The following is a 27,656-nucleotide window of genomic DNA, read 5'->3' as shown; positions in this document are numbered from 1 at the left end:
GCAATCTAAGAGCAGGGAAAGGGGACTGTGACCTCTGCACACTACTCCAGACTGGCACCTTCAAAATCAGCCCAAGTTTAAGATTATACAGAAAAGTGGTTTTATGTACACCAAACTAAATATTCATTAGTACCTTAGGAAACAGCAAATTTGAATTTAAGATGATTTTAGCAATAGTGGCTGCATATCAGTGACTCAGTACTACCACGTCACAGCTGCAGCATTTTGTGCATGTGTTTTCATGCCCAGCAAATTTATTTTCTGTAATAACAAGGACCAAAATGGAAAGTATGCAGCTAATGCATCAGTTCTGCTTTTTAATGTGACTGGCTCTGGTCTTCTCAAACTTACTGGAAACATCACCATGACATTTTTCCCCCTCCAAAGATCAATGCCTGTTGGGAAATAAATGCTGTACTGGATGGAAAGCTGGCACTCAACAGCACTTGATTTCCACTTGCTAACTGCTGTTTACAGTAAAGCTAGATACATACTGAGAATCATCTGTGGTTTATATGAAGTGTTGACTTTCCCTCAGAAAGATCTGTACTATCTGTTAGCTTACTGGTTTCTAATGACAAAATACAACACTCCATTAATTGATTATGCCCTGTCATGCTTTTCCCCTGTAAGAATACAAGCCTGGCTTTTCTAAACCTGATGTAAAAAAATTTCAGATTTCACATGTAATGACTTCTAGTCACGCATGTTTTAAAGCTAATTCTTCTAAAATGAGACAACTTCACTCTCTAAATTCAGCAATCACCAATAACTGACCGTAGTTTGAAAGGAGCACAACATATTATTCTATATATCATTTGCATAAACTGTATCTGAAAAATTGGGACTCCACAGATTTGTTCCTGTATATCTTCTCTGAATTAAGGAAAAGAATTGATCAATATCTGCTATGCAACATGGTTAATCTGTCCAAAAGTGAATGTAAAGATGGGAATAAATATTTGGCAGTGATTCCCTACACCAGTTAACTACAGCTGCTGATTTTTTGAGGAAGAAGTATGAAAATGGCCTCTTGGCATTCTTGGGTAATTTTTACTTGAAGAATCATAAAAACTGTGGCAAGCCAGAACTTTACATACACACTAATACCACAAAACTAAGATATAAAAGCCATTTATTCAAAAAAATGTGGTGGTGTCAAATCACATACACAAGCCAATATTGAGCTACAAACACAGACCAAACAGTTCTATAAACAGAAACTGGAGTGTTCATATACCATAGTACCTGAAAAAGACCGTTAATAAAAAGGAGTCCATAAGTATTTCATTTCACTTTTTCTATATGGCTCCTTGCTGAATGTCTTTGCCTAAGTTAGTGTACACTGAGCCAGAGGTAGAGTCCCAAGTAAAGCATCTAATGCCTCAGGGCTCCATTAAAAACCTTTATTCTTCTAAACAAAAGGAAAGTCTAGTCTATAGTTTTCTGTATGACACTGAAGTAAAGCCTCTTTGCTTGAACAGTACGGCATTCCCAAGCGCATTTGGCATTAACCTAGATTGAGACTGTGCTGTGGAACCACCTCAGTTCTCCTCCCCTTCAGACTCCGACTCTGGAAGAGAAGAGAGTGAAACACTTCATGTAGGTTGCACAAGGACACTGATGTGACTAATTATATAAAAATAACAAGATATCCTTCCAAAACATAAATGAAAATTTTCACCACACCTAGTACTTCCTAGGAAAGGCTGGTAGATCAAACAGAGAAAACAAGAAAGAAACAGCTTCAGGAGATGAAGGTTTACTCTGCTGCCCCCCATGGTGGAGCTCTTCATTTACAGATCTGTTACTAAATTTTCAACATGTTGCTATGAATGATTCTGGTCCTCATCTACGGAGCCCCAATGTGTACTGGAGCTGAGTTTAATAAAGGATCAGCATTATCTGCTCACTCTGCTAATCTCTATGAGTAGACTGTACTACTCTCACCCAGGAAGCACCCTTGAAACTATTTGCTTTGCAAATATCAATCAGCATCACCATCCAGCTTATCTAGAAAGGCTACCCTACAGGAAGTATGAAACATGTACAAATCAGTTTTTTAAATTATTTTTATGGCACAAGATAAAGTTCATTTAGTAACAGAAGCAGAAGAAGTAGAAGTAACCTAGAAGCAGGAGTACACATGCTTGTTTTGTAACCTAAAGCTACTTTGCATCATATTATATTTCTGTGCTCACCTGACAGGAAAGGGCTCACTGCCAGCAAACATTACACCACAGATCAGATTTCTGAGGGCAAACATGGGCTGCGTGTTTTTACAGAAACATTTTGTCTCCGTTTGTACTGGACTTTGTAATTAAGGACATCTGACAGAGGGGACATGCAGGAAAGGATAAAAATAAAGAGCAGCTGAGGCATACAAGCAAAAAATTTTTTAGAAAAGTTTAATTAGACCAAGCTTGCCCATCCAAAATCTAAGTGTGAAAGCAGCTGCCATTTTTATACTGCCACCTGAACATGTGAATTGCTGCTAAGTTTTATCTGTTCCTGCATATTTCCTCCAAGTTTATAAAATAAATTACATTAAATGGATGCAAATGGACCCTAATAATTCTATCCATATCTATTACACATGGATTTATCCTCCCAACTGATGGGGAATTTTTTTTTTTCTATGCAAAAAAAGGTAACTTATTCAGTAGAAGTATTTTTCTATCAACATGAGGAAAACCAAGTTAGGGACAAAAGAAACTAGTTCCCCTTCTAAACAACCATTTTAAAGCAGCAAATACAGACCACATAATGTTAACCTGACCATTCAGCTGAAGCCAGTTGCAAGAGTCAGGGTGCAGGCAAGCTCATGCTCTGTGCCATTAAGCATGACAAGAGCAAAAAAGGCACTGAGACAGAAAACTGCTTGGCTGCAGGTGTTAGCACCAAGGTACTCGATGCTGTCAGCAGTGCAGAGTTCCTCCCTGCAGAAGCTGAAAGAGTTTATAGACAAGTGGTACTCAATGAATAAAGGACTTCACAGGGACACCACAATCACTGAAAAAGCAGCAAGTGGTGTTAGGCTTAGCCATGACTGGAAACAATTGAGATGGTCGTGCCTGCTGTTTTGTATTTTGAGTCCTGAATACTTCGTATCCTGGTACAACTAAAATGTGAAAAAATAATCATTTGTTCTGCAAAGAAACTACTATAGTTCTTCAAATGAACCCATACCTTCTTCAGCATTTTGCAGCCACTCCACAAATTTCTTCATCTGGTCAAGAAAAACACTTTTGCCTTTAGCAACGTGTGCTTCTTTATACCACTTGAGGATAGCTTCTTCACTCAGAACATCAGCTGAAATACAGATCAGTGTTTGTAAAAAAAATGTATTTTTTAGAGATCAGCAGATTTTGAACATGAGAGGACAAAGATTTTTTATAAGGCAGCATACAGCTAATATGATTGCAGTGGAACAAGCTTTGCATCATCTATATTAGGCTTCAAATACAGAATATTTGATGCATATAATGGGTTCCAGATGCAATAAAATGTGTAATGTATTAGGCTTAAAATAAAGTATCAAATACTGTGCTTCTGTCAAGAAGAGTTCTTTCTTCATCTGTTTTAAATATACCACATAAGATTGCTGGATAAAAGAAATATAATAATCAGCCTGCACATCTTGGAAGTTACCACAATAAGAATTACCATGCTTTTTCTTGCTGTTGTATCACAGAATTGTGCATGTTTCTAGAAGTCTGAAGTGACAGATTCTTCCTGACTGAACACTTAAGAGACAGCCAGTAGGGATTTTTTGCAATTATTTTCCCCTAAAGGTCTTACATTGTCTTTAGCAAATAAGTTTTAAGGTCACTATTCTGACTACCCATTTTAAGGGACTGGCTTGGAGGGACAGCACAGCTGACATTTTTATGTCAAGAATCAGGAACAAAACAGCTGTCAGTGAGGAGATGTGAGGCTGAGTACAATTCAGAATAAAGAAATACTAATAAATAGCAAGGACACTTATTGTTACCAACATATGCAAATTTAGGTCTAGCAGCAGACCTCTAGCCCCAGGACAAAGCTCCTGTGATCCAGCCAAGCCAAGTAGCTCAGTAATTGATGGCTGTAAAGGCAAAATCTGGGATCCACAATGGCATTTTGGCAGTTATGTAATACAAGAGGCAAGAACAAACAACATCATCAACAAGAACAAAAAAATCAAACTGTATTTGTTCTATAAAAAGACTAAAGACAGCTTTCTACACCTCATTAAAATTTCCATTCTTTTTGTCTTTGAACAAACTACCCTCCCTGCCCAAAATCAACACATTTATGTACTTCACTGCTTCCCTGAGCATCTAGGGGCTGTCCCACCCCCTGGGTATTTGCTTGCCAAGGCACCAACCCTCACCTTCTGCTTCAGCCTAAAGTTAGAGCAGATGTGGCAGGGAAGGGAAGGAGACAAACTGAAATAAATGACACTAAAACCCCAAAGCATCTGATCAAATGAGACAGAGGAGACACATTTCACATATGCTGCTGAATAATAAACAGATGGAAGCAACCAGGGATACATTTGAACTTAATCAAAACTATTCCAAGACATTCAACAGTAACTGAATGTGAATTCTCCTTGAAAATTAGGAATTTAGTAAGACTGTGTGACTGGAAATTACCTTGTCTCTCAGGAACTTTTCCAAAATAAAACCTCTTCTGCAGCTTACTGCAGCTGACAGTAATACTGAGAAAATGCAGGGAAAAGGGGGACTGAGCTGGCTCTAGGCTTTTTTCCATATATAAAAATTGTGCTTGGTGAACCTACAAGAGGGACCAAAAATTTCCACCATCTTCCTGAAATCACAACCTGCTACAAGGAACTTTTTCTCCAACGTTACAGAAATACTGGAGAGAAGAAAGATGTTTTGAACATGTTGCATTAACTACTTGCTGGTAGTCCTTAGTAGCAGCTCAAAGGCATTACAGTATTTCATTAATCTGGATTTTAGTTTAGCAAACCTGAAAATATTTCACATGGACTCATAAACCTGAAGTTTAATGTAAAAGTGCATGTGAAAAGATCACATTTACCTCAGAGTCCTGAGGTTCACACAACTATATCTGCAAAATTACTCAGGGTATGGCACACAGGACAGGCAAAGAAAATCAGGAGAGATTTCAGAAAAAAAAGCAACAACCAAAAAAACCTAAAGTAGAGCAACCCTGTCCTGAGCTCAAGCTCTGGGGCGCTGTGGACATTCACAAGTATGAAGCTGTTGTATAGAAGTGCTGAATCCCATTGCTTCATGACAGGTGACATTTTGATACTGTGCAAGGAAGCACCTTCAGGTAGGAACATAGCTCAGTTCAAAAGTAACAGGACTCAAGTCTGGTTTTTGTCTTTATTTTGATTTGAAGCCTGTAAGCTCAATGGTTTTGTGGCCAAAAGGGAGAGTGGAATTTCTCCCTCCCTTCCCAAAACCCCCATCTGATAAAAGCAGCATGCACTCTCACTGTGTGCCTCAAAGATTAAAACATTCTCAAGTCTGGAAGATGAAAAATTTGCCTGTATTTAACTCCATGGCAATAAACCTCCTACCCTAACAGAGAAGAACAAAATGTCCTGAACTACAAAAAGGGCAACTGCAATGCTCCTTTAATTTCTAAGAAATGTTATGTGTAATACATTCATGCCTCCAGTGCTCATAAGGGATGGCATTCTCCCACCTGCACAAAGATGCTCAATTCAACAATCATGCAGGACAGGGTATAGTTAATCATACCTCTAAGTTGCTTTGAAGCAGTGGGAAGGGAAAATGGAAGGAGGAGGAAGGGAAAATGGAAGGAGGATGAAGGGAATGACTCATTTTGTATATATATAGTTATTCCTAATTAAAGTTGATTATAGATATACTTTAATGGCTGAAGCTGAGCACTGCAGTTTGTGGGCGTGTGCACATCATTCTCACTGCAGTGCCAGGTGATGTCAGCCCCACAGAGCTGCTTTTCCTGCAGGTGCAGCCAACTGCCACTCAAACCACCCACGAGCAGAGCCTCCAGGGATGTCCCTCATGAAAGGGAGAAGCTGCAGAGCACAGACTGAACAGCCCAGTCTCTTTTCTTCAGGGTTAACTGGAAAGTTACTTGAAGTTCAGGTCTCAGCTTTGCACTCAATCACCCGGTTCAAATGAATTCCTGCTTTTAACTCAAACCACATAGCCACAGGCAGTAAAGGGAAAAGCACACCCTGGCAGCTGCCAACACAGTCAATCAATCTGCAAAATGCAACTCTATTGCAGCTAACTCAGCTGGGAGAACAGAGCCTTCACACAAGGCTTCTTTCAATGCAAGGAATGTCACCCACACTACAGTTAAGGCCCTTCTGGTTTGTTTTGGGTTTTTCCCAGGAAAATTTTGCATCAAGTACCACAAAAAGTACTTGAATAATTAAGATATTTAAAGATAATTGTAATCCATCAAAAAAATACCCCCTGTATGAAGTGAAACTTGAAGATTCCTTTCTTCTAAGTGTTCCCTGCAGAACTTGAGAATCTCTGTCAGTCTGCATCATTTGGTTGCTGTATCTCTGTACTGCAAAAGAATATCTCTGAGGTCTAATTATGCCTCAAACCAGAGTCCTACTTCATATGCACTTGCAATCAGTTATTTCTTGTATTTTGCAAATGTTGTCTTGAATTCTAATGAAAAAGTACAGAGGCTTTGTGTTTGCCATTCAAAGGGTGAAATTCTGATCTTCATGAAAGGGACGATCATTAATTTCAACAGTGTCAAGATTTCACATTTGAAATTTCAAGGATATAAACAAACTAAAGGAAAGGGACCAACAGGTGATTATGATATATAGCACGTATTCCAATAACAACAGTGCTTATTTTACCAACAGTGAAGGGACACACTGCAACACAGAAGGAACTAGCAAACAACACACATCTTGCAATGCAAGCAAGGAAGCCAGCAAACTTACTGAGTGCCACTCAGAATTCAGCAATTCTTATTCTGCAGCTGGCTTTTAGATCTTGGTCAAAATGCAGCTGTTTGATAAACAATTGTACCGGCTTAAAGTGAAAACCAGAGAAGCAACATCATAGCTGGGGATCAGTACAGAACTGCACAGGTTATTTTTGTCCATACTGTCATAGGAACATAAGGGTAGAGTAGTAATAATAATGTTAACAAGCTTTAACCAACTACAGAACTGTAGCTTCTGCAAATTATACCTACAAGCCAGTAAGAAGCTGCTGTTACTTAAAGGAAAATAGGGCTTGGGTTTACATTGGGGAAAAAATGGATGCTCCATCTTGTTTAGAGACAGAATAAGGAATTTTAAAAAATCAACACCACAGACTTTCAAGATCTTCTAGGTGCTAATGAGCCCCAGCTGTCAACATGTTTAGGTATTATCAGGTAATTCACAGGAAAGTAATCCAAGGGCTATTTCATGATGGAAATATGGAAAGCATGGAGATGCAAGATGTTGGACATCCTGATGAGAGTAGTCATAGCACTAAATTAGTCAAAGCGTGACTGGCATTAGGTGCCTATCATCACTGCTGGCTATTTTTATGCCCAGGAAGCACTCCCACCTCATAATGAGTAACAAGCAACAAACTGAATGTGGATTCATGCTGGTACAAAGCTGCATTTTTATCTGCCCATTCAGATATTCAGATACCTTTATTTGTCACTAGATGAAGTTCATTAGGGACCCTGAAACCTCTCCAGACCTTGTGCATGTTACACTTAAGAACAACAGGAAGGGGAAGAGGGGTGTCTGCTGCTCCCTCAGCACTGACACAGCCAGTACCAGCTTTAGAGGCTTTTTTCCTCGGCTATTAGGAAACAGAAGATACATTGTAACTGGGAAGTTAACTAAATAAAGCACGTGTCTACAAAAAGACTCGATGGCTTGTTTTTAGTGGATAGATACGAACTGGGCAGCAGGAGAGGGTGAAATCTACCAGCACCGAAACAAGAGGAGGCAGACAGCATAGCACTGCACAAACCACACCATGAGCCACTAAAGCTCGACAGAGTCAGGTAGAAGAAACAGGAATTGAAGGCCTAGTGCTCCCAGAATCTTCCCTGGTTGACAAAGTAGCATGTCCTCACCTAATGGACACTGTTAACTGCAAAGCTGCCAAAACCATTTGGAACTGATGCTCCCTGCATCCAGCACCCAGCAGGGCCCTATGGCAGTGGCTGTAGGGTCAGGCAAACAGTTACCAGCAGGCAGCAGGTCTGTCAAACAGGGCAGATCCAGCTTCAGCCTAAACAGGGCCAGGAAGGGCTGGCAGCTGTGCTTCCACATGACTGCATCAGATGGCAGAGGCAGCAGGTGCTTCCACATGCCTGCCCTAGGTATTCCAGGCAGGAATACAGGCACAGCACATATTGGACAGACCGTACGGTAGCTCCAAACACTCCTCGAGACATCATGTGAATACTAAACAGTGTTGAGGCACCTGTATGCTGAGGCTGAAGTCTTCTCAGCCCTCCAAACAAGCCTGCCCAAGTAATCTCCTGAGTCAGGACAAGAGCACATGGGGTGAGCAGAGTAGATGGGAACTAGGCTCTTCAAGCATATGAAGTTTAATATTCAATTCAGTGATTTATTTTCTTTTTGATTTTAGAATGCTTTGGAATTTCAGGACTGCTCTTGCAGGCTAACACAGTAATGAATCTACAAAAATTCTGAAAGCAATCCTACACAAGCCTATTTCTGGCTTGACCATCAGTTATGCTTTGAGTGAATAGCAATTACGCCTCTCATTCACCATGTCCAAAGCAAATGTTCTTTTCCAAGGAAAACTGAATCCAGTGACTGCTGCAGCTTGCAGGTTCAAGTTGTTCTACGGTCATTAATAGTATTTACAAATTGTAGGATTTGAGGGCAGAAGGACAAGGGGCATTGCTTTTTCATTTATCATGGAGGCCACACTATATTGAAAGAAGGATAGAAATAAATCCACATGACTCACTTCCTTCTACCTTCTGAAACCATGAAATGATTGTAACAACTGGAACTCATTTGCCTTGAACATGTACCTGGACTCAACAGGGTGAACAAAGATCAACATCAGGTTTCTACTCCTGCTGACTTTTCTCCTCCAACTATTTATACCAAGAACAAACTGTTTGGCACCCACCCATCACACGCGGTGCAAGACCATTAGTCTCTATGACAACCCGATCAGAATAAACTTGTGAAGAAGTCAATTTCACAATAAAAATGAAATCCATCAAAACTATAGCATCTGCAAAAAATTGGCAGGAAAAGAAGAATAAGAAAAGCTCCTTCTGGTAGGGAGTGAATAAAAAAAACCTCCAACTCCAAACCCCTGAAAAATCTTCCTGCTAGAAGGGTCTGCACTCTCAGCGTTTCTTAAAACCAAGCTCTGATCTACTGTTCAAATCTGCCAGAAATTTATAGAAATATCTTCCTAGAACTGATTATATACAAGGACTAAACTGCACTTGAAAAGACTGGACAGTGCTTGATCCTGCTCACACTTCTTGAACGGGATGAAAGCAACAGAGGGAGACAAGGGCTTGTTTTCGCTTTTCCTGCTGCACACACTCTTTTGAATGCTCAAAGCACAAAGTATTCCAGAATTCAACATCAACACAGCCTTCTCATATGCACTGCTTGGTTCAACATCATAAGAGAGTGGTTGACACTGAGAATCCAAGCACAGAGTACAACAGTGGATTCCACACTTTTACCTTTATAAAAGAGTACCACTATCTTCTGAAAGGCTTTCATGAAGTGGATGTTGTCATAACAGTACTCCTGCACCTTCTGGAGTAGGATCAACTCTGACTGGCCTTGAGTGCTGAACACAGCAAGCAGGGGGGCATATTGCTGAAAGCAAGAGAGGGTAAAAAATAAAATGCATGTCAGTATACTTAAAAATAGATAAACTTTTTTAGAATAAACATCATGAATTTCATCCCTGAAAATGTTTCACTGAAACCTCAGATTTACTTGTACACTGCATTTTCTAAAACACATACAATGCATATACACAAACATCCATGGTTTTGTGTAGCATGTCCTGCATGCTTAAAGCTAAAATTCAGTACCAGATAGTAACTGGATTCTGTAAAATCAATTTATAAAGCCCACAATCTGGCATTACTTCTGTCATACATTTCACAATGCAACATTCTGTTCATTCAGGAGTGATGCTTTACAGATGTTCACAATGTAAGACATCCCAGGATGAAATACATGAAAAAAAGTCTCTAGTTTCACAGGGGTTTTAGAAGTCCCAAGAAACTGAAATAAAGTAAATTATTCCAAGTTAACTATGATCAACTGTCTTTATTTTTTCTCATTACCGCAATCAAGAATATCATGACAGCCCTTGGTAAACAGCAACATTTTCCAAGCACAGTATTAACTGCTTATGTTACTCTGACAAGACAGTAATGGTACATTTCATAGTCTTTTTTTGGTGTTTGTTAATATCATTAAAAAAACCCAAAAACTTGTTTTGCAATTTTCCCCTCTTATTTCAGAACTTAAAACTAAAAATTACACTGAAGGACCCTATCTTTCCTTAAAAGCTAGTGTTTATATCCATATCTCTCCAATTTTCTGCCATCTTAGCCTCTGATGAGTTCAGCTAAGACCACAATCTTAAAATTAAGATAATTTTAAGAGCATTTTTCAGAGATTAAGTTTAATTACTTTTGATTTTCAGAGACCTTAGCCAAATATACATTGCATATTATTATTTCATCTGCTCTTGTACTAATCAGCCTTTCTTCCAAGTTTTCAATAACCCCCAGTTTGGCATTTTCCAGCTGGACTTGCAATAGCCTGAGGTCACAGAATTGTGGTCTAGGTGACCAGGGCTGCTGCTGGTCTTAGGTGACAAACCACCCATCACCCACAGCACTGATGGGCATATTTAAAAGTACACTTCAGCACCCCTCCAAAAAGGGCTAATCCTGAAGGTTTTCTCCAAAATGGTCCATGGAAATAATTAGTAAAACACATGAAAATCAACTGAAATTTGAAAGGTTGTTCCAAAATGGGTTTTGCAATAATTATCAGCTGTTTAAGAGAGCATGAAATCACAACAGCCACAAGCAGCTCAGCAGGCTGACAGTATTTATTACTCTTGGAAGGAACTGCCTTAAAATGGCCAGATATAGCTAATGCCAGAGGCCAGGTTTTTCCACTCCTGGCAGGTACAGCCACATCTTTAGAAACAATGTCAGTGCTTTGGTTAGAGCACTGAAAAACTTGTGCAGGCTGTGAGTAGCTCTTTTTCCCCTTTTAGCTCTTGTAGCATTGAGCTAATCCAAATTGTAGGAAGGCAGGGCAATATACAGTGCATTTGGGTTTATTTAATACCTCAGCAGAACTCACCCCCATCCACTCGTTTGTGAAGTGCTGCTGTCTATAAACATTAATAACTTCGAATAAAAATCCTAGGTTTTCAGTTTGGAAGTAAATTGTCTTCATTTTGCCACATCTGACTTTAGCCCCTCCACATTCCTCCCTCACTTCTCAACTGGTACAGGCTCACAGTTATGAGTTTTACAGATGTCTAAATGACTAAGGAACCTTCTTATTGCTGGCTGAGCAAGTGGCAGTACTATCTATTTGTGTCATGTTAAGGAGCAGGGGCTCAGCACCCACTTTGCTGTGAAGTTCACCAGAACCTTGCCTGCAGTGAGAATTGTCTGGAAGATTCTCCTCACCTATGGAGAACATCTCTTCTCTGCACTTGAGGAGGCCAAGGCAATAAGCCCCTCCAGTGTCACAGTGAGGTTACTGGGACAATGAGGAGCTTATTCTGTGACATCCAGGGTTGAACAGCTTGCCCTGTCTCCTCCTGAGGTCAGCTCCTGCTGGTCCTGCCATATGGATGGCACACATGGCTTTAACTGCACTGCCCAAGTATGCTCGTCCATGGCTGCCCACCTCAACCCTGCTGTTAGGTAGCCACCCATCCAGCACGGCTTTCAAAGACCTGTGAACTAAGTCAATAATACTCTGTGCTCTGACCCATCTCATCTTTTCACCAGGGGTGCCTTGTGTACAACTGATTGAAAGAATCTGGTGAGTTAGAGACTGGTTAGAGACAGATATGAAAGCTCTGGCAACGTGGTTTGTGAAAGTCACCTGTCATACAAGAATGGAGCCACACAAGAATAAACCCCACCATCTGACATGTCACACATCAAGTATGTATTCACACACATCCCAATCACAGCACCAGGTCAAAGCAACTCCCTGTTTCCTGGGACATGGACACACAGCAAGGCACAGAACTGAGCTCTGTACCATCCTAACAGTGCTATTCCACTTTCTGGGGTTGGCTCAGACACTGAGGTAGGTGAGAGCCCTAAGAGAAGGATCCAGGATCTGTCTCCACCTATCCTAAGAGGAAGGATGTGAAAAATGATGTTTCATTTTCAAAGACTGAACTGTAAAGAATCAGCTATCAAAGTCTTTATTTCTGTTTTTCTTGCTTCTATTAAAATCTTACTCCTGAGTCCAAATAGTAAATAACCCAAACAAATTTTCCTCAGTTTTTAGAAAGTGGATGCACCTAGAAAGATTCCTATCTTATGCAGGCAAGATGCCTTGCCTAATTCATTGGGGTGATGCATAGGACTAAACATCCAGTCAGCAAGATTTGTACAAAGCCAGCTATGTTTCTCTTTTCCCAGAGTTCAAATATTCCAGAAAGTGTTTGTTAATTTGCCCTGCAGTACTAGACAATAAATCTCAATGGAAACTTTGTTACAACTCAAAGAGAGATAATCAAATTTTACATCAAAGGAACAAGAAAAACAATGTCTCTCCTCCTTCTGGAAACTATCTTGTCTTTCTCCTGCTATTTGAGCAGATATTACTTGAGAAAACTTGAAGGCATTCATTCTTACCATCAAAGACTACACAGTATCCCAAGAGACTGCATTTCTAGGATTACTGATTGGGAAACCAAATTCAGACAAAAGGACAGCAGTAGTAGGAGCTAAACCAACATGGGAACACCCAAGTACAGAGACATCCAATATGAAGAAAGATCTATTTTACCATAAAGAATAAATCCTGGATTGCTTCTGTTCCAAGGCAAACCTTTGAAGCCCTGGCTATGAGGGAGCATTCTCCTGGTCACAGATTACCTGCTTCAAAGACTAAGTTTGCTGAAAAGCTTCTGCTCTCACATCCAGTGTCTTGCACTGCACAATTACTTCAGACTTAGATGAGGAATACCAACGATGGCAGTGATTGATGCTTCTGCATTGGTTTGGTGTTTCTTTTCCATCATAAGGTCTTCAGAGTTTTTGTACCAACATGGAGTGGTGGTACTGCAATACTGCAGCCTGTCTTTCTAAGTATACAGTTCCCTCATCCTCAAGGACAGTAGCTGGATCAGAGATAACCACACTGTATGTACACACAGTCCAAGCCAGCTCACCTGACAAGTCACTGAGCATCCAGCTACCACAGCCAAAATTGGCAACAACCAATTCACAGATTCTGGCCTTGGCATTCCTGCCTGGATCTACCCAGCCCTCTGCACAGCCAGCACAGGTGCTGCCTCACCATGCTCCCAGAATGTCTTTGCTCCTGGCAAAGACATTGCAAAGGCAGTTCCTGCAGGTTTACTAGTCAGGTCTGAGCAGGCTGAGTCCCAGCAATCACTTAGCCCTGCCCCAGTGCAAGGAGCCTCTCAGGGCCCTGGCACCCTGGGAAAGCACAAGGAAGAGAGGCTCAGGCTGTGACCACCTTGGCTTGCCCTGGCACTGTGGGACTCAGGGCACTCAATGATCTGAAATACCTCAGCCCTCAGCATGTATTTGACAGAAGTCAGACTATACACAATGCTTGGTATGCTCAGCATCAGCCTTCAAAAATCTAAATCTCCTGGATTTAAACAGGTAAAAAACTTTGATAGCCCAAGAATGTGTTCTGTAAATTCTTCCCCTCTTCACCCATGCACGCACCTTTAGATGTTTGAGGGCCTGCTCTGCCACCAGCTCTTCTTTCTTGTTCCATTCCACAGCATTCATGACACAGGTCCAAAGGAGACCAATCACTGCTGGCTCTGGCAGCTCATTTCTTTTCATTTCCTCTTTCACATAGAGCACTACCTGGGGAAGGAAATAAGGGACATTTCCAATGAACCAGAAATGATGCTGACTTTCCAAACACTTGTAGTCTTTTTCAACATCATGGTGTAGAAGCATTAAGAAACAAAATTAGAACAAGATTTTGACCCTTCCCTCCAACCTAACAGTTAATGCAGTTAAAGGAAATACATTCTCAAGGATAAGTGAAGGAAAACCACCCCCATCCCACAGACAACCACATTTGGAAATATAGAGAATATTTGGTTGCTTTAGTCTTAAGCACAGAGTGAACGGATGAATAAATTAAAATAGTTTAAAGAAAAACAGAGGAAATCTGTTCCTCTCTACCTAATGTTGATTTAAGTCCTTGATTATTATTATATAAACAGAAAGTTTTTACCTCCTTAATTGGGCATTCCTGAGAGAGACGTTCTTGCAGTTCTTTTTGAAGTTCTTTACGAGTCCCCAGTGACTGCTGAACTCTAAGGAAATCTGAGAGCTCTTTCAGACCTGCTTCAGTAAAATACTTGGCAAAATGGTCCACATTTTGCCTGTTGGCTGGAAATAGTTCCTAAAAAGACAGGAATGCTGTCTGTTAAATAACCATCTATGACTCTTTACAGAATGGAAAGAACATTTTTTTAAGAATGAACAGTGGGAATAACCTGTTACTTCACTTAAAACACTGCTTGTATGCACACTTGAAAAGTCAACACTTCATTCATATTGCAGTGTTTCACTGTAGTGGAGGGAAAAAATGATGTCCAGTTACACAAATAAGCTAACACCCACTCCATGTGAAGTGCATGTACTTATAAACAGCCATGAGCCAAACATGTTGCTCAAAGCAGTCCTAAGAGGAACCATATTTTTTCCAGATTCCAAGAGTCTTGTAGGGAAAGTACAAAGGAATAGATGGCAAAGCACATTTATCATTCTCTCCCAGTGCATCCACACATTTATCTCTTAAGAAAAATACATACTGAACAATACATAAGTGGCCCAGGCATCCTGACCTACCACTAATGCATCATTTAACAAAAATCACAAAATCCACTATGCACTGTTAACATTAACTCCTGTAAGCATTTCTAATTAAAAAGCACTGTCAATTTATTAAAGCCCAGCTACTTAGAAAAGTTAAAATTATTCTTAAAAATCACTACAGCAAATGCACCATCATGGGAAGCATTTAATGGCATTTGCTCACCATCCATTCTTGGTGTCTTAACAATGATCTGTGGGATGGATAACACTTTTTTTAACAAAGAAGCTGGAGACTTTCCATCTATTTACTTACTGACTAATTAAATTAAGAAACTTTCATGAAGGCATCTATGCTAGGCAACATCATCTGATACTTTCCAGTTGTTTAACTGAGCAGAGTAATGAGAGCCAACAACTGAAAATTTGTCAGTCAAGCCTGAAATAGAAATAAGATGCAGTTTTCTTCCCTGCCCTCTCCACACAAAAACCAGTGTAATTAGCCCCTTTCCCAGTTAATGGCAAATTATTTAAGACTTGGACACTTAAAATCAAGAACAAATTGAAGAGATGGAGGAGCATGGGAGGCTCCTTACTTAGGATACTTGCTTAATTACATATTACTGAGGTAGAAACAGGAAATACTGCTGAGTATCCAGGCACTGCTACACAGGATGTGTATTTGCTGCATTATCATAGCAGCAATCTTTCTGAAGGATTAAAAAACCCCAAATGCTCTTCAGAAAGACGCTGAGAGAAAAAGGCACATGAAATTGCTACATATTCATCTATTCTCTGAATATCTTGCTACAAACCCAGAACACAGGTTTTGAGTCCTAAGGCTGAAAGCCTTCTGCACTGTACCTACTAGGTCTGCTGCCACCACTGCAGGACCATTTATGCTCCCTAGATGGCTACTGCTGCAGAAAATGAGCTTACTATTCATTTACTATACCATTTAAACACTGCTGCTTCAGAAAGCTACATTCAAATCTAACTCCTTCTACTTTATATACCATTTGCAAAAGGAAAACATGTTTCAAGAAATAGAGCTTCTCATGCCCATATGCTGGTATGTTTAGTTAGCAGTGGTTAGGAAAAAACCACCATTTATTTAATTCCCAAGCCCCATATATACAGTCTCTCAGAAGGCATCTGACTACAGGAAAAACAGAGACAGAATGTAAAACCATGTGATACTTAATATTCCTGAACCTGTATCAGTGCTACAGCCATAACAATATTGCTGTGTTTCAAAACATTTTAGAAATGCTAACAGAGTCTGAGGGGGAGTTAACATGCTTACAGCAAACTACCATCTGCATTTCATTTCCTTCTTTCTCCCTGGGAGAGATAAAGATTATTGAAAATATATTGTACTTACTAGCAATCTCTTATCGAGGTTGGCTTTTCTTAAAGCAGAGGTAACAGAATTGGCATCTTTCTCTGCCATCCATGCTTTAAAAAGCTTTACAGCAAAAGAGGCTGCAATCCCTATCAGAGAAAAGCACAAAACCTGTTTCAGTAATTTTCAACATAAATTAGAGCTGACTATAAGAAGTTCAAGGTTACAAAAAAGCTACAAGACTGGGGAATGAAAATACATTTTTGACAACAGAAACAAACATATAGAGCTGAAATGCCTATTTTCTTCTTTAATGCAAAATTCGTTTTCTGAATTATGCTAGATTGTTTGAAAATCTTTTCATTTGGTATTGCCCATCTCCATTTAGTTGTTCAAAGCTTTTCCTTGCAATTGTTTTTCCTACATTCCAATTCACAGACTAACCACAATGCAAGAGGAAAAATTATGCATTAAATGGACAGGAAACAAAGGCATAAAGCAATAAAGAATAATCAAGAACAAGAACTAAAAAAACATATATTCATATTTTTTCTTAGCAAATCCTGGAATAGGGTTAAATAACTTTGCATTTTAAGGTGACTGATTGTACAATGTTCTCCTAGGAGGCATTTAGTAGCCAGTTTTACCAGGCACAAACACTAGTTCAAGTGAAAAAATTCCTTCCTCGAGGCAAAAGTTAGTATTTTGTGTATTAAATCAAACTAACTCTACCTCCACTAGCTGTGGATTTCCCAGGGGAGTTAATAAACCATTAAGCCCACATGTCCCATTTCCTAGAGCAGCAGCACCACCACAACTGCTCCAGGTTCTCCATTGCAAGGGCAGGGAGCTGAAGGAAGCTGAAAGGTCTGGGAGATGGAGCTCATCCGTGAAGAATGCTGCCTGTAGGTCAGTTATGATTCTCCATCCTACACTCACACCAACACCAGGGCTACTGAAGGCAGTGGTAATGGTAATGCATAACCAATAGCACTATCCTAGGCTACAGCTGCCCACTGTGGTTTTCTGTCTCACCTCCAGATAGTCCAGAAGCTCTCAGAGCTACATGGGACCTACTGGTGAGAAGGAGCTTCATCACTCTTAGCCACTTTATAGATAGATATTCATTATTTTTATTTCTAGGATAGTTTGACTAAATGATTCACTGAACAAGAACAGAAAAGACTATTCCCAGACCCTGTGAAGTTCACTGACTTTACACATCTTGACTGTGTAAGTTTTGGCAAGCTTATTTCAGGAGCTTAGCGGTCAGACATGATCCTTAGAGAAATATTGTACAGAACCAGGGATGCACCATGCCAGACCAAGAGAGGCCTCAAAATACTTCCTGGGATTGGTTTACATGTTGGACATGATGCAGCAATCCTAAGTGCTGCAAGCTGACTAACCAAGACTAACAAAGCCTGGTCAGCCAGTAGGTGACCTAGGCACCTACTGCAAACACCCTTCAGCCTATCCATGAGCTTACGTGCCCAGTACCAAACTTGAATGGAATGGTCTCTGTCACCAAGCATTGTCCCAATACACATATCCTACATATTTCTGCTAGTTTTAGCTTAAAACAAAATAAGTTTTATGCCAGTATCAGTATTAGAGGGAGTGCTGTTTTCAGCTGGGGTAGAGTTAATTTTTTTCACAGTGGCTGTATGGGGCTTTATTTTGGATTTATGCTGAACACTGGATTGACAATACAGATACATTTTTGTTATTCCTGAGCAGGGCTTACAAAGAGCCAAGACCTTTTCTGCTTTTCCATCTGCCATGCTGGCTAGGAAGCTGGGAGGAGACACAGCTGGGACAGATGGCCCCAACTGACCACAGGGATATTCCAGACCATGTGACATCATGCTCAGTATATGAAGTAGGGAAAAGAAGCAAAAAGGGAGGAACATTTTACCCATTACATGTGATGGCGCCCTGCTCTCCTGGAGGTGGCTGAACACCTGTCCACGGGAGGCAGTGAACTAATTCCTTGTTTTGCTTTCCCTGTGTGTGCAACTTTTGCTTTCCCCATTAAACTTTATTTCAACCCATACGTTCTCCAGATTTTACCCCTCCCATTCTCTTCTTGATCCCGATGGTGTGGGAGTCAGCAAGCAGCTGTGTGGGGCTTGACTGCTGGCTGGGATTACACCAAAACAGGTATGGTGGTTTGACCAGGAAGAAGTGGGAATTCTGGGATGCTGTGGTCAAACCAATGGGTGCTTGGATTTTGATACTGGCACCTGGTGTAGCCAGTGGGTTTTTGGACACACCTCTGAGAACACCCAGGGGTTAAAAGCAGAGCTTCGGCCCTGGGAGGCTCTCTTGGGACTTCGAGGGGCAGAGGTCGGATCTCCCTTCCCCCATCCAGCCGCTGCTGCTGGGCGGGGGAGGGGCAGCCATGCGGTAGGCCTGGGCCTGGACAGACATGGGAGTGAGGAGGCCTTGGAGGATGGAAGGGTGGAGGAGCCCCAAGAGACATCGGGCAGCCATTCCCCCCCCCCCTTGGAGACAGACAGAGAGAGAGGGAGTGCAGCCTGTGTCGTTATCTTGAAACTCAGTAAACATGTGCTGGCAGCAGGCAGCCCGGCTGAGGAGATGGGGGGTGTACAGCCAGGAGTCCAGCCGCCTGGAGGAGTTTTTAATCCTTCTTGGACAATGAAAACCTTACAGAACATTAACCCTTCCTAGACGAGAGATAGGAGTGGAGGAGGACGAAGGAAATGAGCGAGTGATGAAGGTCTGGACCAGAGAGAGAGAGAGTGAGAGATGTTGGAAAGATGGAGAAGATGGAGTGGCATTTTATGCTGGACTCTTTTGTGTAGCCATGGACAGAGCCATGTTTCTGTGTGATACAGAGACTGAGTCCAGGGGGAGAAATGTCCCAGAGCCAAAGAAGATTCAGTGTGGGTCCCCCTCGGCCCCAGGGGGTATATAAAATATGGGGGGGACAGATGTCCCAAAGGTGAGATACTGTGCTTTTCTGGAACTGGACAAAGCATCCTTAAAAAGACAACCCTGGGAGCAGCCCTGATTCTTGTTTGGTGGTGAGAGCACCGGAACAAGGACGGAAAAGGCCACCACGACACACGGAAGGACTCCCTCTCCTCTTGAGGAACTGAAAGTTGAGCATGCTAAAGGGTGGTGCTGGACCCAGAACTGATGATTTTGGAAGATGTATTGTATTGGGAATTTAGGGGGGAGGAGGAGAGTGTTTTTTGTGAGGTTTTCATTTTCCTTGTGTTTTCTTTTTCTTTTGTGTGTAGTTTAGTAATTGTTTGTGTAGTTTAGTTAATAAACTTTTCTCTGTGTTTAAGCTGGAGCCTGCTTTGCTTATTCCTGGTCACATCTCACAGCAGACACCAGGGAAAGTGTATTTTCATGGGGGCATTTGGCCTTGTGCCAGTGTCTAACCATGACAACAGGGGAAGGCTGTTCTAGGGCTTCACTACCCACACATTTTCAAACTTACTTCTCATTTACAGCCCAAATTTATCACTAGCCTGCCCCTATACTCTGTGCATGTGCTGCCACTCTTTTCCTTTAAATAGCTCTTCTCTTTATGTTTGCTTCATTGTTTTCCCCCTTATTTGGAGAAAGCAATTTCAGTCATTTATTTTATTGACTAGCCCCATTAGCTGCTCTTTGCATTTGCATTACTTTGCCAGCACAGGGGACAAGAAGGGTACACTTAACCTTGGCAAGATTCCACCACCACCTAGACCTTTCTCTGTCTCTACTACAAGTATGTCAGCAATCCACAAAAGTATATTTTGTTTTCCATCTATATATAACAGTAAAAGTAGTCACAACACTGAAATAAGGTAATCTAAAAATAAATTAGCTATTTGCACTCAAACTTGACAGACCTCCTGTCCAATCTACCCTTATCTCACTTTCAGCCATTTCTTAGCCAATGTTACAAGTCCCATGCTGATCAACAAGTCCCTCTGCTCACCTGTTTCCTTGTGCATTTTAACCTCACCTGCCTGCAGCATTGTTTTTTTGTAAATCAAAGAAATCTTTGAGTTTATTCATGTATGATCTACTTGTTTTGCCTTGCTTTGATCCCCATTTTTAAACTAACTTTGCATCTTCAATTATTCTTGCATAAAATATCTACCCCAGGATACTGACTGAACAATCTTTCCTCAAATGCTGTCATGGATGCATTTTTAGTATATACAAACCAAGAACTAAAAGTATATGTAAGCTCTAACAAAAGTTTAAGGCTCCTAGAAACTTAAGTTTCTAATGCAAATAAGAACTGTATTCTTAATATACTAAATTTAAAATATAACAATTTCCATGATTTTTAAAAATTTGGGTTTTCCAATGCCTCTTGTCTTCCCATAAATAGGAAGATTTTCATTTAAATGTATTGCAGATAATCATCCTAAACACATGGATTAGTGCTTTTGTTTGAGATTTTCCCTAGTTTAATTCTGATTTCAAAAGCCATGAGTGATGACAAAGCAAAGCTGCAGCTGTGGCTTTTTTTTCTGCAGCATTTAGAAAACAAATGTAATGGTTAGCATGCTGCAAATGAGAACATGAAGTTAGAATAATTTTTTTAAATGAAAATTAGAATACATTTTAGCTTATACATAACTCTTTAACAAAACAAAAAAAGGTCATGAAAACTGTTCAACACAACCAGTACATTTGCAATTGTGCCAGGTAGTCAGAACTGTGAGAGAAAGAAATTGCTGAGCCAGCAGTTTAAAATCAGGTCTCCAAGGTATGTCCTATAAATATACAACAAAATCCTTAAATAAAGTAATCTCTAAAAGGCTTTGTACCCTAAGACTGAGAGAACTCACTTACTCATCATGTCATAAACAAAAATTCATAAGAAAGTTTATCAATTACTGATCACTACTAGTATGAAGGTAAAATGAGGGATTGATTTTTCTTCTGCAATATCCCATTGGCCTACATGGGATCTGTCTCACTTCTCACTCACAAGGTATTAGCAACACTTGAAGAAATGCGAGATCTATCTCAGGAACAGATATTGTACTTCACAACTTTATAGTACCACACTAACACATAAATTCTACAGCTTTGCATACACAAGTATGACTTCCAAAAAACCATAAATCCTCTGGGGTTTGTTTTTGTTTTGTGGCTTTTTTCTGTCTGATTGGCCTCTTACAAGATTTCAAAAAGTATGCTGGGCACTGCTGCCTGTGTGTGCTTCTGCTTTAAAATTCTGATTCTGTTGTACATTCACAAGTTTCCAACTTCCATTTTATTGCAACATATATAATATATTGCAATAAAATACATCTCCTATAAGAAAGCTAAGATAAGAAAATATATGGAACATTACCTTCTTTGACTATATTGTCAGTGAAGAGGCTTGTTAAAATTGTAGCAGGAAGAGTCCCATTGGCTAACAGGATGCCAGAAAGCATTGCCAGTTTTGTCTGCTCTGTCTCAGTAAAGGCTTTAAGAAACAACAGGAGCTGGGGGCCAGACAAGAAAAAAAAAGTATTTATTTGAGGCACAGATAGACAACAGGCAGTAATTAACAGCTTTATTTCTTATTTCTTGAGAGGTCTCAATACAAATCACAGCAATCACATCAAAATCTACCCAGAAGCATGACAGTGTCATTTCACTGATCTCTTGTAGTTTCACTTTCTCTAAGAACACAAGACAGTACCTGAAGGGAGCCTACAAAAAAGATGTAGAGAGACTATTTACAAGAGCAGGTACTCACAGGAGAAGGGGGAGTGGCTTCAAACAGAAAGAAAGCTGGTTTAGATTAGATATTAGAAAGAAATCTTTACAGTGAGGGTGGCAAGGCTTTGGGATAGGTTGCCAGAGAAGTTGTAGATGCCCCATCCCTGGCAGTGTTCAAGGCAGGTTGGACAGAGCTCTGAGCAACCTGGTCTAGTAAAACATGACCCTGCCCATAGCAGTTTGGCCCATCTAGTTTGGAGCTAGATGGTCTTTAAGGTCCAAAGCCATTCCATGATTCTTTAAGGTCCAGCCTAAACCATTCTATGATTCTGTGAAGGATACAGCCTTAGATATAAAACACCTGTGTTCTCCAAATATATGTGCATGTGTAAAGACAAAAGTACCTGCCACAGGCTTGAGACACACAGCAATTACAGGATCACAGACAGGACCCTGCCTATTCATATTTTCAGACTTCCAGCTAAGCCATGCAGAGTTACAATTTGTTTTCTAGCTTTCGAAAACTATTGCTCATGGAAACAATGAAAGGATGGGAAAATTTCCTGGTTTTCTTTTAGGGAACACAGCACAATACCTTGCCATTCCCAGTACTAATTACAAGAGAAAACAAATAGCTTGAGAAAAAAATTACAAATCTCAATCTTGGAAGATCTGAGCTATATATACACCTTTTAATTCTAAAATTGGCAATTAAGTCTATTTTTAAAATCTTAATTTCATATGTTAAAATTACTGCCTTGAGAGTACATTGATGAAGTACTTTATGCCCTTTTTCCTTTATAGCAGAAAAAAAAAGCCATGCAGAATCAGATTTTGTCAATGGCATTACTGTTAACAAAAATGTTTTCTTAATGTGTTGTTAGTTACCACAATATGGGTGAGGGGAAAAAAAGAGCAGAGATAATAAAGGACAGCTTCATTCAATGCAAAAAGCTGCTGACTCCATCAGATGCTAGCTTACAAATTTACCATTGCCACAGAAGAAGGGGAAAAAAAAAAGTACGGAAGATATAATTTTCTGCAGTTAAAAAGAATACTCATTTTTTTTCTTCACAAGGAAGAACAAATGGCACCCCTCCAAAAGGATGTCCTGACCTTCTGCTGTCAGGACACCCTTTTTTCTTTTCTACATGACCAACAAATGCAATTAAAGCAAAACAGTCTGTTTTGATAGAAAATTCTCACCACGTTTCCACATTAGGGTATTTCTTAATTATCAGATTCTATCCATACAAAGGGACAGAATATGATACATGTCCCTGAACTTGTTTATTACCACGGACAGTGAGAGATCTTCTCTGAGATATCCAAACAGTTTATCAACAAATGTAAAACTTTCTGAATGCAGTGATGTTTTAAAAATTCAGGTAACTAACGAAGTTATTAAATCTCATGCAGTGTTTTATGAATAGTTCTGCTCTGCATCAGTGAACAGAACTGAAAAAAACCCTCATTCATACAGTACTTACATAATAACATCAGCTTTAAATTACAGCTTACACAGGACTGAATGACTCAGCCACAGACAAATCACTGGGAATTTTTATTTTTTCCAGTGGGCTTCAGCCAAATGACTGCAACACACACTTTTAGCTTAAAAGAACAATTATGAAACTACCAAATCTCAAGGTGTAATTTTATTTCAGCAAACTGTGGCTCAACCACAAAATGCATGAAAATTTGGGATGCAGAAGAATGGAGTTATTGTTTCTAAATATATGCCTGAGAAACAAATGGTGTGCTGTATTTCCAAATGCAGCAACTAACTGGTGTGCATAATGGTGTAGGCAAAGGAACTCCAGGGCCACATTTAATGGAAAACAGAACGTTCTTACAGAATTTCAATATAATCCTAGTGTAAACTGGAAGCCTGTGGATTTAAAGCTCTCTTTATACAAGCTTTATCAGTAATAATGTACTAAAATGAGATCTGCACAAGAAAAAAAAATGAGAATTAGATCTCTTTCCTGGAAGTACTGAGACTGTTAATAAAGAGGAAACAGCTTCAGATTTCTCTATACCCCACTTAAATCTTTTTTCTTTTGCTTCTAAATAACCAATGGATGAGGATTTTGATTAGAAAGTGGTCACACTGACCCCTTTAATGTAACAGACCAGGTTTTGATATACTTCTGAGCTCCAACCTCCATCCCTTTATCAGTAACGTGTAGATCATGAACAGTTATATCCATTCATGTAAAATTCTGTTTTAAACAGAACCTTTATCTTCTACACATCCCTTGCTACTTAAAGTATTGTTGGTGCTACTTGCCTAATTTTTGTTTTACTAATATTTTTCTAAAGCTGTTCAAACCTAGACTTGTCCTTTTCTGCTGATTAAGGATGCTATTCTATATTTTCTAGCAGTTGTGAAACAGTTTAGGGGGAGACTGGGTGATAGGAAAACCCAAATCTTTCATAAACCCATTTTAAAAAACTTGAAACAGAACCTAAATTTCAGTGCAAAGTTGCTACTTCAGATTTTTATTGCTGATTAATTTAAGCACTTTTCTTTTAGCGTCACAATTACAAACCTCAGTAGGAAAGTCACAAAATGTCCAAGACACTTCAGAATAGTTCCCAACCACCCACAGAACATTCTCCAAGCTAATGCTTCCCTGCTGCTAGCCAAGCACAGACATTACTGCTTTCCTTAGATACAAACTCATTCCAGGCATAAAAAGGGCAGCTCTGCCTCATTATTTTGTATTTCTGTGATATCTCTAAGAACTCCCAACCACATAAACAGAAATTCAGAATACCTAATAAGCACAAGACCAGGCATCATGTGATGTTCCATGTTGTTTTTGTCATTAAAGAAAAAGTCTTTTAAGCACAATTTCTGGGTATAGAAGATGTGCCCAAGCAAACACATTCATGCAACATTAAAAAGCACACAAGAAAAACAAGTGCTTCTGATCACCTCTTGTGATCCAGACATCTTAAATGGTGAAAATTAAGGAACTCTACCCAACAGGGAGCATGGTGTCATTTTATGTCTTCATTATCTGGTCTGCTGCTGACAGTTTATCACATCTGCAGACAGCACTGAACTGTCAGCAATGGAGAAGGCAGCTAATACAGCAACAGACACCTGCTGACTGAGTCTTGCCTTTCATCTGGCTAGCTTAAAGCATTTCTGCTCACTCCCTATCCAATCTCAGAATGTTATTCTCCTCTTATTTCCTAATTCCTAGCTTAATTTACAGTTCTTTCCTTGGGAAACTAGGAACACAAATAGGGGATGTCACAACATCTCCCAGCACTTCAAACATCCTGTTATGACTCGGTAACACTTATCACTGTTAAGACAAAAAAATAAAACTGCACCTTACCCCAATCTGGTATAAAAAAGTTTATATAGAAAATTGCCTAAACATGCAAACATCCTAAATAGACAGAAAATAACTGCATTCTTTATCCAAGGAAATACCTATGTAGAGAAAGAAGAACACAAGTTTTTAACTTAGAATTTTACTGAAATTATTGCAAAATGTCATGGTCTATACCAGTACACTGGGCCATGCTCGTATGAATTTAAGGTGCCTACATCAAAACACAGCAAGTGAGCAATGCATCTAAACAACATCTGTTGAAATTGCTTGCACAAAATAATTTAGACGTAAAACTTGGATATATGGTTTGCTAATGCCTTTAGAAAAATGAGTAACTGGCAATTTTGGGGAGACAGTAAAGAAATAAAATAACTGAAGGCTAGAAGCAGACAAAAAGGGGAAAGATGGTAGAAAACAATGTCCTAATGAGGAAGTTGTGATATAGAAGACATAAAGCAAATACTTGTGCAAATACTGCTATCTAAGATAATCTCCCTTGAAAGAAAAGTCCCACTGACAGCATCTGCTTCTTTAGCTGAAACTGCTGGTATTGCCTTGTTTTTTTTTTGGCATGCCTTTTTCTATGAGAAGAGCTAATTATCCCCCAAGTGCTCTATCTGCCTAATGACTCTGCCAGAAACACCACTTTCATTGCTGGGACAACGACCCTCAAAAAAAAGGTCAACGAGTCATTCTCTTACATATTAAACCACTGACTAACTGCAGCCATCTTTGGTCTAGCAGAAACACCTTCTGGAAATGAAAATGTATCTATTTGCTGGACCTCCATGGGCAGCTGCTCCTGTAGAAATTTCACCATGCAGGGATTAAAGGATTAAGTGGTTAAAAACCCTGCAGCCTCCTAAATGAGAAAACAGCCACTTTGTGGATTCACACAAGCAGGGGGAGGGAGAAGGTAAGCAAAAGCACCTACAAGTAGTCCTCAAGGGTTTTAAAGGCAATGGCAGTGGAGGTGCCATAGTCTCATCTTGTCACTAAGAGTGCAAAGTGAATTTTTGGAAGCTGAAGAGGATGCAAAGCCAAGCAAGTTGCAGCAATGAGCAGAGGCGGCTTGAATTGACATGGCATTTACTTAATATGCTGAGCACTCTCTGAAACTTGAATGCTGTGAGTCAGCGCTTCTCATGTCAGTGATTACAGTAATTAACAGCAGGAACATTAGATTTGTGTGGGGATAGAGGTAAATTTAGGTCTTTAGAATGATGTACTGAGTAATCAGCATCAGTTGATAGGCATGCTGGCCACAAGTGTAAAAATAATTTCCTGTATGAGCAAGAACGTATAAATCAAAGCCAAATTAATTCAGGCACAAGAAGTGCTGGTGAGGTACCAAGCTCCAAATGTGCCCTCATTTGACCCTTGCAGCAACCTTTCTAATGTTTAAATAATATGGAAACACATTTTTATGTTTAACAAACATGACACTTTAGTCATGGGACAAGTTTTGCCACTACCAGCATGCCTGTTAAGTTACAGAACAGTACAGTGTTTATTACTTATTCAGGCCATTAGAAAAGATATTTACATCTGTTACTAGGAACTCAACACAGACAAAATAAATCTGTATGTTGTTTTTCAAACATTTTTACCCTGGCTTTTCCTGTCTCCTTAGAGTTCAGCATCACAAAACAAAACAGTATCCACAAATAGCCACTACAGTCTAAGAGACAAATCCTGAGCACTCTGCCACTGGTGAGGACTCTCTCTTACACATACCTGTGGTCTCAAATACAAAAAACTTGTGGTTATGGAATGGAAAACTTCATTTCACAGTGCAGGAGTGGTTTAATATTCATATGCCAAGAGACATGCTGCAAAGCAGATTGGCATTCATTTTTTGGAAAAAAACCAGAAAGATGTTCTATTTGCATGACAGTAATACCACTTCTCATTAAGAGGTATATTCCAAAGTGTATCAAACTTTTGCACAAAAAAGTCTGGAATAAGAAAGTGAGTTTGGTCACAGCAACCAAAGGACTCATTAATTCAGAAATATGATACATCAAGTGCTTCCTGCAGTATTCCCACAGAGCTGAATTTGTAGAATAAAGCTGCCTCCTGTAGATTCCATCCTCTTTTCCAGCACAGCCAAATAAAACACCTAGCAGCATCACATTTGTAGATATACAATTATATTAGAAATATAGTAAAAATATTATCATTGCAGTAAAGAC

At 39.8% G+C, this 27,656-nt stretch overlaps 1 protein-coding gene across 1 annotated transcript in view; it reads right to left on the bottom strand.

Annotated features, from left to right (window-relative positions):
• Positions 1–1,118: 1,118 nt before the first annotated feature.
• The window catches only part of BZW2 (basic leucine zipper and W2 domains 2), a 56,347-nt gene continuing 29,809 nt past the window's right edge, over positions 1,119–27,656 (bottom strand). Inside the window, exons 6-12 of the mRNA XM_059484042.1 lie at positions 21,750–21,885; positions 16,451–16,560; positions 14,483–14,653; positions 13,957–14,103; positions 9,706–9,844; positions 3,190–3,312; positions 1,119–1,573 (exon numbers count right to left, since the gene is read on the bottom strand). Of these exons, the coding sequence (XP_059340025.1) occupies positions 1,545–1,573; positions 3,190–3,312; positions 9,706–9,844; positions 13,957–14,103; positions 14,483–14,653; positions 16,451–16,560; positions 21,750–21,885 (855 nt within the window). The 3' untranslated portion in view covers positions 1,119–1,544. The remainder of the gene's footprint in view (positions 1,574–3,189; positions 3,313–9,705; positions 9,845–13,956; positions 14,104–14,482; positions 14,654–16,450; positions 16,561–21,749; positions 21,886–27,656) is intronic.

Source organism: Ammospiza nelsoni, chromosome 1 (assembly GCF_027579445.1).
Source record: "Ammospiza nelsoni isolate bAmmNel1 chromosome 1, bAmmNel1.pri, whole genome shotgun sequence".
NCBI lineage: Eukaryota > Metazoa > Chordata > Aves > Passeriformes > Passerellidae > Ammospiza > Ammospiza nelsoni.
The sequence above is the reverse complement of the archived record's forward strand: the minus strand, read 5'-3'. Positions and strand labels throughout refer to the sequence as shown.